Source organism: Centruroides vittatus, unplaced genomic scaffold (genome assembly GCF_030686945.1).
Source record: "Centruroides vittatus isolate TY-2023 unplaced genomic scaffold, ASM3068694v2 contig_199, whole genome shotgun sequence".
NCBI classification, from domain to species: domain Eukaryota; kingdom Metazoa; phylum Arthropoda; class Arachnida; order Scorpiones; family Buthidae; genus Centruroides; species Centruroides vittatus.
Window position 1 is genome coordinate 1,431,694 of NW_027121224.1, and position 16,206 is coordinate 1,447,899.

The following is a 16,206-nucleotide window of genomic DNA, read 5'->3' on the forward strand; positions in this document are numbered from 1 at the left end:
CTGTCGGCAACACTGTTGTGTTTGTTGTTCCCCGTTCCCAAACAAGCCTGCATGCACCTTGCTCGGATGCTCAGTCTTGTTTGGCAGCCATTTGTAATAGAGCTTCCATTTGGCACCACCACCAGTTATTTGGTTTTTGAATGCAAAAGGCGTTAAACTTATTGACAGAAGTGTATGGCAAGTCGTGCATGGATGTCAAAAACGTCTGCAAGTAGTGTAGGGAGTTTGCCGCTGGTTGTACTGAAATTCCTGACAAAGAAAGAAGTGAGAGACTGTCAATTTCTGACGAAACAGTCACAAAGGTTGAGCAAACCATGAAGATAATCTCTGCATTTTGGTTCCTGAGATTTCTTGAAGCATCATTCATAGGATTTTAACGGAAAAGTTGCAATATCAGAAGGTGTGTGCAAAATGGACCCTGCAAATGCTCACAGAAGGCCACCAACAGCAACAAGTTGACACTTCCTGCAAATTTCTTCACCTCTACGCAGATGAAAAGGATAACTTTTGGATTTGATTGTCACAGGTAATGAAACCTGGACGTTCCACTTCACACAAGACCAAACAGCAATCCTGAGAGTGGCAGCATTCCTCTTCTCCCAAGCCGTAAAAATCCAAACAAACACAATCTACCAGTAAAGTCATGGCAACTGTGGCGTCCAATTTGGAATACGTCCTGTTTGGACAAAACAAATTTTGCTCAGTATACGATTTAATTCAATTATACGCACCATCTATGAACAAGTAGCACTATCGTTGTACTAGACCAGACTAGACATTCGCGGTGCCACAGTCTATAACTTTGTTAAATTTTTTCTGGTTTTAATTTGTAAGTAAAACTTTATTATTTTTATTAATCATGAATTGCAAAAAGGCAAATGAAAAGCAACAGAAAACTAAAAAAATGACTAGAATCACAATGGAACTGAAAAAAGAGATTGTTGAGAAATATGAAGGTGGCATGCATGTTCAAGATTTAGCTGTTGCATACCGTATTCCAAGAACAACGACATCGACAATCGTGAAAAATAAAGACATTGTTAAATCTGCTAACGTTGCGAAAGGGGCTAAATCAATTTCTAAACAGAGATCGGAGACATTAGATCATGTTGAGAAATTGCTTTTGCTTTTGATAACTGAAAAACAATGTGCTGGCGACAGCGTATCAGAAGCAATTATTTGTGATTATTACAGTAATAACTTTAAAAATCTATAATAAAATTTATTCTTTTATTAATATGCTCAAACGGTGTTTAAATTTTTAAAAATCAATTTCTTTAAAAAAAAGGTCTTTCTTTTTTTTAAAAAATAATTGATGAAACTTCACAGTTAAGAACGATAAGTTCAATCTTTGTTATTTTATCTGGACTGCATTTCATCAGAGACAAAGACTATTAGGTTTTATTTTTGTTAAACTTTATCAATTATTTTCATCAATTTTCATCAATTATTTTTTAAAAAAAAGAAAGACCTTTTTTTTAAAGAAATTGATTTTTAAACAATATAAAGAAGCCGCCCCGCTGATATTACATATCTGCTACTTATAGCATTTAAATTATTTTACAACCCCATTAATATACCATATCAAGAGGGTTTTTTTTTTACATGAGAACGGATTAATCATTTTTACATCACTTCTTATAGGAAAGGTTGGTTTGGTATACGTCCTATTCGGGTATAAGTCCAAACATCAGGAACGGATTAAGATCGTATACTGAGGTTCCACTGTACTGAAAAAACCCAGACAGGTGATTCAGAAATGGAGAAGAGGAATGTTTGAGCAAGGGCGTAAGCATTCTCCACACAACACTAGCACCCACATCACTTGTCAAACTGTTGCTCTCCTGCAACAGTTTGGATGGGACATCACCCACTTACCCTATAGTCCAGACTTGGCACCCAATGACTACCAGCAGTTTCCTAAATTGAAAGGACATTTGGCTGGAATGCTTCAGCAATAATGATGAGGTGAAAGATGAGGTTCAATGCTTTCTCAATGACATGGCGACGAGATGATATGACACGGACATATAAAAACTGCCACAGCGCCTACAAAAATGCATTGACCGTAATGGTGATCATGTAGAAAAATAGATAAGTGTTCAAGCTTTAAAATGATGTCAACATTATTGAAAATAAACATTACTTTGTATTTCTAAAAAATAGGAGACCTTACATTTGGGATTACCCTCGTATATCCAAAACATTTTATCAATCCTTGGAAATACACAAGTTATACCGAATACAAGCTGTTCCTAGATTTTGAATTTACAAACTGACTTGTAAAAAAAAACAAAAATATTCATGTAACTTTGCAAACTTAGCAGCAGACTTTTCTATATCTCAGATATGTCAAAATAAAAAATGACTATTATATATAGATTTTAATTATTTTCCTTACAGAAATCAATGTCATTTAAAGCTAACAGTTACTTTTTAATATCTTTGATAATTTGGCTTTTATTATTTTGAATACTTTGAAATTGGAAATTTTTTTTTAATCTAAAGTAATTTTTACTTTGGAAAAAATAAAATACAAAAAATAGAAATGTGATATTGATTTAATTAAAATTATTTGTGAAATTGAATAAATAATAAATAAATATTAAAAAATAATTGACAAATATCTAATTATTAAGAGAATATATAAAAAGAACAAGAGGGGAATACAGAACACAAAAACTTATATGCAGTCACAAAGGTTGAGCAAGTTATCTCAGTTATATAACAAATGACAAAGTCTAAATCAATGACTATATTACTTGAAGTGTAGTTATGGAGGCTTGTACTTACTGGGCTGCAATTTGAAAAAAGTGTGTACCTAGAAATTTCCACTGTCGTCCATCCGTCTTTCCTCAATCTCTAGAAGAAAATTAGGTAGATGAAAGACAAAACCAAATATGGAAATCTTAGGGACAGGAGGCCCCGATTAACTATATACAAACTTCCAATGCAAACCGAAAGTCACATTATTTCAATTCAAAAATTTTCCCCTGAACGGTGTTAGATGGATGACTGGCACGACTCTATTGTTAAACGAGAAGTATGATGTACAGGGCAAGGCAATCCACTACTAATTTGAGATGGAGAGCATATATTTTAAATTAAATAAATTTAAAATATGATTAAAAATTGCAGCACATATATACATATAATAACTGGATAAAATAATCACTGGTTGATTAACAGTACAACAGAAATAAACTTCACTATGTAACATTAATTATTTCTCTACTACCCAGTACTTAAAGTTTTCTTATATAATCAATCTGGCTATGTAAAATAAAATTAACTTATAAATCACTACTATTGGTCATTTTATAGTTCTGTTATTGAAACTGTCAAATATTAATGTATACATCATTATATTCCAACATTCATAAAAGACATACATATGATTATAGCTTCTGAATACTGGTAGTTCTTTTCATCAGCCCTCTGCATACAGAGATACATGTAATTAATGATTTTCTTGGATCAATTTAAAGCAAAATTAGACTTCAAACTTGCATGGTAAATATTTTTCCAGAGTATTTTTGTTTGTTCAAGAATCAAACTGTATTTAGTTACAAGGAATACAATTGGTTAAGGAAGCTAAAAGTAGGAATTAAGAACATTTTCAACCCCTGCTGCTTGGCCTTACAGTAGACTGAAAACGTTCCTAGCATATCCTTATTTTTGGCTTCCTTCACAAACAGTTTGAACCTCCTTTTTTATTTGTTTGAACAACATTTTATAAATTTGAAAATGGAAATCCACTTTCTTCAAAAAAACAAAAAATTTATTACTACTCATGTTTACATATTACTGGATAAGCATTATTTTCTAGCAAGATTTCTCTCTCTTAAAATGTTTAAAATAATAAAAATTTCCCTCCAACTTAGACTGAATTGTTTGATCATCTAATTTAAAATTTAAATGTACTGGTAACACATTTTTAAATTTAACAACTTTTTAAACATACAAAAGTATTGAAATGACAAACTTTCATTTGTTAATCAATATTTTGTTATTCTATCAAAAATATTTGTACTACAATATTTATAAATTCAATATTAATAAATTTACGAAATTTTTCAGTTTTAGTAAACCTGTGTTTATTTTTAATACTGACTTGATTAAAAAGTCAAGAAGTCAATTTCGAAAACTATGTCAAACCATTCCCAGTTATTGACCCATGTTTGATCAAATTTTCCTCAAAAAAACTTCAATCTTAAACAAAGAAAAAAAATAAATAAAAGTTGGAAAATTTTTAATTCAACATAATTAGGTTTTATCACTCTCGTATTGAGGAAAAAAGTATCGAACAAAGCATGACAGCAGTCAAAGAGTTAGAACTTATAAAAATATCAGATTTTAGTTCGAGTTTTTTTTTTAATCAAAAAAGAAAAAGAGAACAAATCTATTATTATTCTCAATATTTCTAAATTTAATTAGCATCATATATATTTATCATATACTAAAACAGTATATAATTTTCTGCTTATAAAGGAGATTGGAAAGATTAATTTTAATGTGATTTTAAAAGGCAAAAAGAACGTTCGTCGACCCAACAGAAGAGAGGTTTATACCCGAAATGGTAGAGTCTTGGCAATTACTAAGTGGATATATCGATAGTCTATTGCCCTATAATACCACTTCATCGTGTGTAAGAGAAAGTAAAACAATGTATAATTATTAAAAACGGTATTTATTTGAAACCAATTGCAAAAACAACTTTGACTACAGAAATGGGAAGTAAAAGAAAGAAAAAAAAAATTCATTAAAATTCTATCCACTCTAATAATAACTTAAATTTTTTTTTTCTTTTTGATAAATTACTTCATGCAATCATCTTTAAAGATATCCATCACATCACCACATACATCTTTAACTAATTAAGTCATAGCTTAAAATGTAACTGTAGATCATAAATATTCAAGGCAAGAAGAAAAATATTCTATTGTTTTTAAAGCAATTAAAATATAAAAATAAAAGTTTCACATCACATCATCAACAATCATTTGCAAGCTGTCATACCTTATGCATTATAAAAACACTTATTCATGCAAGCGTGAATGTAAAGAGCAAAGTAAATAGGAGTTTTTATTGTTATCATTACAGTTTTACTTACAAAATTTAATTAAAAACTATTCTACTAAACAATTATAACAAGCGAGGTATAATCTGAATTACACACAAAATGCCGGGTGAAGTATCAAATTATAAACAATGTCTGCATCGTATTTCTTTAGACGCTACGAAGCCGGTTTTAATTCTAACTGTCAATATTTATCTTTCTGACGGAATATAACAAACGTAGAAGTAATTCGGCATTTATAAAGACGAATAAATCTTACCTTACTCGAGGAGGACGAAAACGACTTCCATACCGATCAGTTACTCGCTACGCAATGCAGGACCATTCAGCTTCTTTTTCTTGTGTTCACATCTAACATCTTCGTCCAATCAAAGAACACCAAACTGCTTGTGACGTCTAACTGTCAATTAAACATTACTCTAGCTGTCGTTAGAGGGAGTAAATCGACGTACTGTACTGTACAGGAAAAATAATTATTAAAAATGATATTTTATATATATTTAGAAAGTTTTAATGAGTGGAATCATTATTAAACATAAAAGAGTGGAGAAGAGTTTTTAGGAAGTTTAAATTAAAATGATTTCATTTTTTGTTTCTTTTAAAAGTTGCGTGTTATATTTACGTGTTGGAAGTTTTAATTTTATTTTATGTCAACTGTGCAAAGATAATAAATAATATAAAATAATATGTTCATTTATTTTTGTATTATGAGTGAAAGATGTAAGAAATTTCTCGTATTTCTTTTCCACTCAATTTATTTATGGCGCTCTTCACGTATACGATGTTCTTTGCACGTTCGTAGTTCTAAAACATGCTATTTAATCGCAGTCTCAAATTATAATTATACTCAATTTAAACAGATAACTTTAAAAGCGTTCTCAAAGCGTTGAATTTCATATAAAACTTACATAAAAATACTTGAACTACTTTTGAGTTTATAATATAAGTGGATTATGCTTTAGTTATTTATGTATATAAAGCGTAATAGTGTTAAATTTAACATGTAATTTGCATTATTATTTATTCCTTTAGTCGATATATGACATAAATTTTGAAATCACGATTGAGAATAGATACTGTTGCTAATTGCTATTTTAAAACGAACAAGGTTACACCCATGCGAATTATGAATTCTCTGGCAAGTTTTAGAGATTCCACGGAGATTAACTCGTACCATCTCTGTCTCCCCTGTAATAAGCATTCGTGAAAATGCTGTATTTACACCTTACAAAATTTAAAGACGCAATGTTTAACCATTCCCGCGTTGGTTGTTTCTAAATGCTTACTTCAGATAAATATTATAAAAAATTATATAAGCTTATTTTTATTTTTAAAATCTTCAGTATTTAATTAACTAATAGAAAATTACAACTGATCGAATTTCGTAATTGTTTTAAAAACTGTAATTAAATTTAATATACTGTATTAAGTAATTATATTCTTCATTTATAAGTTTCTAAGGAAAAAATACCCATTTTACACTACTTATTTATACAGTATTTGATTTCATTATCTATTTAACATATTTATTATTATTAATATAAAATAAACTTATAATATTAATCTAGAAATTTGGTTTTTATTGAGGTAATCCGTCTTCTACTGTAAATAGAAACTTTTTTATTTTGTATTTTTTAAATACATAAAAGTAAAATATTTTTATTTAATTAATAGGTTACATGTTGTAATTAATCAATGAGGCGACTATAAAATAAATTGATGATCTAAGTAGACATCTGCTCCAAATAAAATTTAATTTAAAATCAATCACCTAATGACATTCTGTCGTAGTGATTTAAGTAAATAGGATAGAATTTAGAATTTACAAATTAATTTGGATCAAGTCATGAATTATAAACCGAATTCATTTAGTTATTATTATTTTTTGTCTGTATTTTATTAGTACAATGTAATTAAAAATATCAAACATATAATGATCACATTTTATATCAGAATAATTACCTAAATTTGCTATCATAACGAATATATCAATACATAAATTTTTTTAAAATAAACAACTGATCATCAAATAATATTGACATCTTATGTGACATATCAAAACTTATTTTGACATTTAAAATAAATGTTTATTAAATCAATAAAAATATTATTTTATGGACAATTCCGAATAAAATAAACTGTATTATCATCATTATTATTTTCAGCTTCGATATATTGCGCATTCTTGTACTTAAAATTGTAACATTGAAAGCTATCTTTCTGATCTTTCTTGAAATAATTGCATGGCAGATTCAATTTGAATTATCGATTAAAGGTTATTTTTATTTTTGTAATAAAGAGTTAACATTCAGAACCATGTCATACTGTTCTGATAAATCATTGCACGATGAATTTTTCTTTTTCTAATCACGAAGCACTAGTGCATTGTTTGATAATGGCTAGTGTATTTTATCCATCAGCCTGTAATGGAATCCGCCATCATGAAAACGAGGAAGAAATCTTCGATACAAATTACAGTTACGAAACAAATTTAGTTCTTTCAGACTAGGAGTAAATGGAATTTATACATAAACTAAATAGCTATAGTTCAGTGCCTCACACTTTTAAATTTATTATTTTTTAGCAGAGAGGAAGGGCCTCCTACTGTTTAAAGTCATAAGAAGTCTAAGTCCGGCCCTGACTTGGAGAATCTCATGCAACCATTACTATTAAATGACGAGAATCAATTTTATAGAACGAACTAACGAAATAAAATATTTATATAAGAATTCTAAGTTTATAATATGATTAATTTTACAAGAACTGAAATACATTTTGATTTTTTTTTTACAGTGTTTCATTTAAATGTTGCATGTGGAATACATTAACCGTAATATCGGTACTTATTCTTATTAATAATTATTATAATTATATGGACAATTACATAAGTTAATCGGATATATAATTATTAAAAGTTTTAACATTATTATTAATTAAAGAAAATTAACAGTAGGGCTACGAAGTAAGATGTTTTACCACAAATCTATCAATATACAGTATGTATAGTACAGTACTTATATTATTGAAGAAACATAAGAAATAAAGGCCTTTCCAGAAAATTCTATATTAAAATATTTCCAAGAAAATTCTCGACGTATTGTTAAGACACAGTATTTGTTTGGAACATGATTGGACTAAATATCAATGTGATTCAGAAATTCAGTCACGCGTTGTATATTTGCTTCAGTTGTTGCTATTATTAATAAGAGAGAGTGAATGCTCTGAATCTTTATTTTTATAACAATCATATACGGAAGAAAGAATTTTACTATAAAAGGAAGTGATAAAAGATTATGTTCATAAACATATCGAAAACAGAACCCGGATATAATTTTTTTAATCTAAACTTAGAAATTTTGAAACAAAAAACCATCATGCTGGACTGTCCGAGAAACATAATCATAGGTTCTCAGCAATGCAAATTAAACTGGTTTTAAAGATAAATGTTATAATTCGATATAATTTTTTTACATTAAATAATTATTAATCCCGGTATCTTCAGAAATAATCTTACGTAACCTACCGTGACGAAGAATTTGGCTACGTTTAATTTTTTTATATATATTTTTAATGTTAGCAAAAAAATACATTCAATTCTTAATAACTTATTATTTGATTATAGTAAATATTTGCTCTGTCATCAAACATCTATATGCAAATAAAAATTAACTACAATTTATACGTAGAATTAATTTTAAAATGACTTTATATTCATTATACTTACAATTGAAAGTTTATAAATTTAAATGAATAACTGGATTTATGTTTCTGTCGAATGTTCTAAGCTTTTCATCAGGCAAATCTAAATTGTAGACAATTGATTTGACCTTTTAATTTGTTTCCGTTGAATGAGAAACAAAATGTGAGGTCATGTCAATCTAGGCTTCAATCTCTTTATTTTCAATGATTGAAAACATATTAGTTAAAATGAATGTTATTTTTATTAAAGGAAAATTTCAAAAACTATAAATAACAAATATAACTATATACATATTATGCATTAATTCCGGATGTTGTAAATTATAAAGTAAATAAAATGAAAAAGTTTAATTTTCATGCATCAGTAGATTATTCAGTAATGCGTGTAATCAAACGCCCTAGAACCGGATTGTTGATGCATTGTCTAATTATAATTTTTAATTAATTAAACCTTCGTGGTTTAAACGTGTCAAAATAATTAAAAATATCAATTTTGTTTTTTCGGTATAAAAATTGATTTCTTTGGTTTTTATTTATATTAATTAACTAATTAATTAATTAATAATTTGTTTATATTTAATTATATTTATAACATAAAGAGACACAGTTATTTTTTCTTTTTATAATTTAGATTATTTTATTTAATTTTATCTTTCTTATTCAAAGAATTGAGTAAGTCACGCTCAGAAGAAAGAAGACACAAAACCGGGTTCTCGTTGATGAAAATCATTTTGATTTTGCCGTTCTGACTCGGCTAATTTCTATTAAGCTCGATGCAAGACTGTCCAAACTACGTTGTTTAATAAACTTTTCTTACTTAACAGTGATACAAGTTTTTGTTTTGTATGAACGCATGCATGATTCATCTTCTATCTCATTTTCTCTTCAATCGTTCGGACTAACATATTCGTCATGTTTTTATTTTTTACCGCAGATTTTGGTATGGCATGGAAACAGCAGCGCCCTAGACTATAAAAAGGGGCACAAAGGACATTATACATTATGCAAAAAGCTTCAAATTATGATTTAAAGTCGGATCAGCGCTCCTGCAAGCTGGCACTGGTTACAACCAAGACTGACTTAGCCATGAAAACAAGGATTTGTTTTCAAGGCGAAAACAAAGTTTTGGTCAGACAATAGACAAATATCGTTCGTTAATTCCTTTTATATTTGCAAAATAGTCTAAAAGTCACGAAATTTCTTTTTGTTGATAAGGAAATTTAAGGCACTCCTTGGGGATTAGTAAAAGGGAAACACAGACGAAGAGGAAATAAGAAAATCACCAATTCTAACAAATCAAAATTAAGACGTAAAAAGATTAGGCATGGAGCTAAGATGAGCATTTTTAATTTTTGCTTTTCTGCTTTATGTGCACTAAAAGGGCCTTTTTCCATCCACATCGTAAATTCGGCCAGGCCAACAAGTCTATAATGGGGGAGACCGGGAGGCCAGGGACCGCATTCTGACATACTTGGAACTTGGGTCCGTGAAGAATTCCTGGAGTGGGAAACTATCTCGGGTCCCTCTAAGTGGTGAACTACTTCGACCATCATAATAAAGATGGGAAATCCATTTCCGCTTTTGGAAGTGGAACTGTTGGAACAGATTCGAGTGCAAAACTTTCGACGGAACCGTGAATAAAAATTTTATTTAACGTCATAAAACAATTAAATCTACAGAGACTTCTTTTTCGCTAAACAGGAAGTAACGTCACAATTTTTCAATTTCATTATCTATATGCTTTAAGCGTAGGGAATAATAATAGTAATAATAATGCCAATGATACTGTAAAATAATAAAATAATTATGTTACACGTAAAAAACTAAAATCGCGAAGGATCGATCCCATAGCTTAGTACTCAGTATGTTAAGATTTAGAAAGATTATCACAAATTTGTGTTTGCTACTATTGAGTGTTACCTTTGTCTATTGCATCAGGTAAACACGCTTTTAGTAAACTCAAATTAATGAAAAGTTGGTTGCATTCTACAATCGAAGAAAATAGAATACTTATTCTATTTGTTTTTGTTAAATATGGAACATGATTTAGCTAAATCGACTGATTATACAGAAATCATCAATGATTTTGCCTGAATGAAAGCGCAAAAAGTACGACGAGTAAGAAAAATTTCTTTTTATAGAGTTTTGAGTAGATATTTGAAAAATCCAACAATGAATTGTTTAACTTTTCCGGCAACATTTGGTGGCGCCATCTGTTATCATATTTTATTATTAAAACTTGTTATATTTTTAACTATTATAAAATGGCAAAAATCTTAATTTTGAGGGTAGTAATGGGTTTTGTAAAAAAATTTAAATGCTAATAAAGAGTAAAATCGTCATTAAGTTCGACCCTACTGGAGATACACACGACCCTCCTTATCTCCCCACCCCTGAACCTTTAACCACCGAAATTTAATAGCATCAATTACTCTAATACACAAACCTTCCTGCAAAATTTCAGAAATTTTCGACAAAACGCACAGGACTTATTAAGCTTCAAAGAGGGTGAACAAAATAGTGCCTTCTCCACACACTAACATCCATACATACAGAAAAAATATATGATGACTGAGATCATTAGGAAAATATTTTTAATATGCAAAATATAATCAGTAAAGTTATTGTGTATCTTATAATTAATATTTATAACATGACCACGAAGTCTGCTAATTGAGGGTACTTATATGTTCCCTTCTCTTTATACAAATTTAAATTTATCCACTGTTCTTCTAAAAATTATCTTTCACTTTAATAATTGGAAATCATTAAAAGCAGTTTCAAATAGCTGTTTTTATACTTCAGCAATTGTAAGACAGTTAAGGAACTTTCTTTTTCACAGAGCAAATTGATTATCTTGCATTCAGGCTTACAATTGAATCTAAATACAAACAGACTCTACATATACTGGAACCACATCAAAAAATAAAACCCAGGTGGCTAGGTTACAATCTCATGAATAAAAAATTTGCAGCCATTCCATATAACCGTCATATAATCAATTTTGTATTATTAGACATATATATCTTTTAGCATATGTTTGTGTACATCAACCTTTATTGCACATACTTTTATTACTGTACTAATAATCAGTGACACATCGAGAGAGGGGTAGGAGGCCCTGGCACCCTTCAAAGGAAAACAAATATAATACTAGAAAATTTTCCAAAAATCTTTATTAATAATTAAAATTAATTCTTTATTTATTATTGTATTCCTGACCTCTATTTCTACTACTTGTGAATTACTAGTCATATAAGGTGGGAATTTTATTGAATTCTCATTAAAAATTTTTTATCTGTTCAACTTGGCTCCCCTAAAATTAAATCTGAGTGCACCACTGCTAATATTATTTATACTTTTTATAATTTGGAATAGTTGTGTACTCAAAACTCTAAGTATAACCTAATATAAAATAAAATTTTGTATATTTATGATTATCATAAATTACTTTTACAGATAAATTTATTCATTTGTTCGATTATTCTACAGATTTATGATTCAAAAATTAATTTACATATTACAAGATTAACATTAGATACATTTTCTTTAATAAATTATACATTGTTTTATCAAAACAATAATATGAAAGGAATTAAGCCATCATTAGAAAAATTTTCCTCTAATGTACTGTACTTATATAACATTTACAACAAGCATTAGAAACAATAAAATTTTTGTACAACAATCTAGTTTTTCATTTGTGGTAACTAATCATTCTTAATTAAATTAATATATAGAAATAACAGGGGAAAAAAATTTGGTATTAAACCTTTAATTAATTAATAATATTTTGTGTATATTTTCTTTTATACAATGATGATACTTTTCAAACAGTTCCAAAATAAACATTATATGATTGCAAAGTTTAAAATTATGAATAGCACTTTCTCTTAAATAATCTAATAATGAATTTTCTTGAGCATGTTTTAAAATATCTTGTTTTAAATGTCTCAAAATGGCAACAGAAAAATATAAAATGCAATCACCATTACATATAGTAAATATTAGCCAATGACATATTTCATTCCAATCCAAATAATTCCAAAAGCATTGACTTGTCCAATTCCAAAGTATAATTGATGGTGGGATTCCAGCACTTTGAAAAGCAGAATATATAAATGGTACAGTTTCTTCAAGTATTACCTCAAAGTATTGTGATAAAAATGCATGAATTAGCTGCAATTTTGTATCCTGCTCTAAAGCCTGATCACTAGCCAATATCCAATTATAAATGCAGGATTCACTTTGAATATACGATTTACAGAACTGATAGCAAACATCTCGATTACCTTTTAGTGCTAAGAATAGCGTAGCTAAAAAAATATCAAATTCTTCACATTTTTTATTGTTTATTAACAATCTACATGATTTAAGAATATATTCTAAATTTTCTCCATTATTTTCTGAAGTAAATAAGTTTAAGTTGTTTCCATAATGTACTGTAAGTTCTACACCAAATTTTTCATCTTCAGTTAAATCTGATAAAGATGAATGACAATCAAAATTTACATTAGCATTGACAACAGGAATATATTTTATAATTTCTTCTAACAATAAGCTGATCTGTTGACAAGACATATTTCTATTTGTTTTTAGATGATCTAAAAATACATTTCTATAAAAATTCCATTTGTCATCTATTTGAGTAACTGAAAGAGATAACTGGTTATCTATACAATTTTCTGAAGAAGCTATCCAATATTCTTTATCAACAGAACATGCATTGAAAAAAGGCCAAACGTTATTTATTGATGATATAGATGGGAGTTTTCTTTCATTTGGACCACCAATTAAATGCAATCTGATTAAAATGTGATTCCATATTAAAGAATTTTCATCAATAATAATATTACAATCTGAAGAAATATGATTATTCAACAGTTCCATTAAGAAATTTGCAATATCAAATTTTTTCTGAAGAAATAAACTTGTTTTTATATTGCATATTAAAAAGGATAAAAGATGTAAACTGATAATATTAATATCAACATTTTCATATAGAGTATCATGTGAATAAAAACAAATTGATTTCCATATATTATCAGCATTTAATACATCTACTTTTGAAAATATATCAGAAAAAATTATTTTAAAAGTTGAATGTGTAAATATTAAGCATTTTAAATGATTAACAGTAGGATAACCAAGTAGAGATTGTTGATCATCAACGTAATTTTCCTGGTTGACATCTTTAGATATTTGCCACATTTTGTTTGGAAATGATAACAATAAATTTTCCTTATGCAGTATTTGCTTACTCAAAGGGTAATATGCAAACAAAAATAAACAAGCTTTATAACAGTTACAGCTTTCTGAACATTGAGAATTGTATATTTCTAAATAATTTTCTATTAAAATATCAATAGTTTCAATTAAAAAATCAGCTTCTGTAAGCAAGTAGACACCTAATGGAAATGACAAAAATATATACACAATCCTAAATATTTCTAACTCTGTTTTATCTTTGTCAAAAATTTCAAATGTTGACGTGCAACAAGGTGTAGGAGTATGACTTTCATATTTCCTTAATTGCAAATTTCGAACAGACTGTATTAATACTGGTATAATAGTACTTGCATTTGCCCATAACATTCCTTGTGGTAGAATTAATATATTTCTACATGTTTTTAACAAATGAATTAAAATTTCATCATGCAATATTTGTAAATTTCTTTCTTCTGATTCTGAAAATTGTTTCAAATAATCAAATACATAAATAAACTGTTTATGTATTTTTAAACATTCATTCATTAAATCCTTTTTAACAGAATTAATAGCACTAATGCTGTTTATCAATTTTACTATATGATTTAAGAAATATATAACTTCAGAATGTTCAACAGATCTCAACTTATCAACAGAAAGCAGTAAATGTTGCAATATTTCAATTTTATCTTCAATATTCCATTTGTAAATTTCATTTTCCCACAAACAATAAATTGTTTTACACAAGAAATTCATTCCAGACTTTAAAACATCATTGTTCATTTTATAAAACTTCCACATATAGTTTATTAAAGAGTTGCAGATTTTTGTAATCCCTGAAACAAAAGACATATCATAATAGACACTAAGAATTAGTTTGCATCCTTCAGAATATTGTAATAATCTTCCAACAAAATAAATTGAAAAAAATGTTTCAAAGTTATTATTAAGTCTTTTCTCATTTGAAGTTTCAAATACACTTAAAGCCCACTCAATAATCTTACTATATTCCTTCAATTTATCTATAACATACTGTCTACTTAGATTACTATGCATCCAATTTTTTAACCAGTTTGCTCGAGGATCAACAATAATAAAAATTTTTAAAAAATTATAATTTCTTTCCTCTTCCATCAATGATTCTAATATTTGTCGAAATGTATTTTGAATCATTTCTTTGATAATATGCTGAGGATATCTCAACCAACTTTTTACAATATATCGTTGAAACTTATTTACCATTATAAAAACTTGAAGAAAAATTTCTTTTTTAGATAAGAAATACACACTTTGCATTTCCTGACTTTCTTCAATAGAATGTAACGAGAGAAATTTAAGAAGACTATCGTAACTTTCTTTAACTACTTGTGGTGAAGAACAACTCAACATTTTTATATAAACATTTAAGCACAATTCACTAACTATTGATACTGGATGCAATAGTGTATTTTGTAAAGATATCTCTAAAGGAGTCCAAATTGATGGCAATATCAACTGATCCATAGAGGAAATTCGATTGAGTATATTTAAAGCTTGTAACTTCGATCGAACCAATGAACTCTGCAATAACTTTTCTGCATTCTGTAAATCTTTAACATCGACAATTAAATAACCACATTGGTTTAATGTACTGCTGAGTGAAGAATTAATGGATACAGAGCTATGATTTGGATTCGTTTCCCATTCACAATGACTTTCTTTCACATTTTGATCGAAAGTTATTTTATTTTGTTGGACTATATCCATTAGAAATGATCGTCGAAGCTTTTTAAAAACATCCGATTCGCAAGTCGATTTACTGACTTCGTCCACTATTTTATCTGTCGGCACAGTTTCGCCTTCAACATCAAATTTAAATTTACGAATTAAAGTCGTAATATAATCTTTTAAATTTTGATTAAGTTTACTTCGAACACTTTGATAAAGTTCTTTTTCTTCGTCCGATTTAAAATTCATTATATGATTTTAAAACGTTAAAACTTCTTACTAAAATACCATTTAAATAACGAAGTTATCGATCACATGTATCAACAATAATCCCAGCTGATACAACGATTCGTTATTAATCCCTCCTCTCATTGGTCTATTTAATAATTTGTGAACTTATATGTTATTGGTCAAATGCATATCTATTAACTAACATATTGATTGATAAATCATATATTCTTAATATTTATCATAAATTGTTTAGATTTTTTATAGTATAATTAATATATAAA

At 28.1% G+C, this 16,206-nt stretch overlaps 2 protein-coding genes across 4 annotated transcripts in view; both read right to left on the reverse strand.

Annotated features, from left to right (window-relative positions):
* Nucleotides 1-5,527, reverse strand: part of qtc (quick-to-court) — a 66,047-nt gene extending 60,520 nt beyond the window's left edge. For 2 of the 3 annotated variants that reach the window (XM_067264917.1, XM_067264915.1), the window contains exon 1: nucleotides 5,340-5,527. The gene's annotated coding sequence lies outside the window, so the exon portion shown is untranslated. The remainder of the gene's footprint in view (nucleotides 1-5,339) is intronic. The other variant, XM_067264916.1, reaches the window with a different exon arrangement.
* A 6,747-nt stretch (nucleotides 5,528-12,274) lies between these two features.
* On the reverse strand, nucleotides 12,275-16,103 carry LOC136970473 (protein broad-minded-like). The gene has a single exon (XM_067264918.1). It carries the CDS (start codon nucleotides 15,941-15,943, stop codon nucleotides 12,554-12,556), a length of 3,390 nt encoding a protein of 1,129 aa, XP_067121019.1. The 5' UTR covers nucleotides 15,944-16,103; the 3' UTR covers nucleotides 12,275-12,553.
* Between the last annotated feature and the right edge of the window lie 103 nt (nucleotides 16,104-16,206).

Excerpts from the sequence above, each read along its gene's own strand:
- LOC136970473 (XM_067264918.1), bottom strand. The coding sequence starts at position 15,943 with ATGAATTTTAAATCGGACGAAGAAAAAGAACTTTATCAAAGTGTTCGA.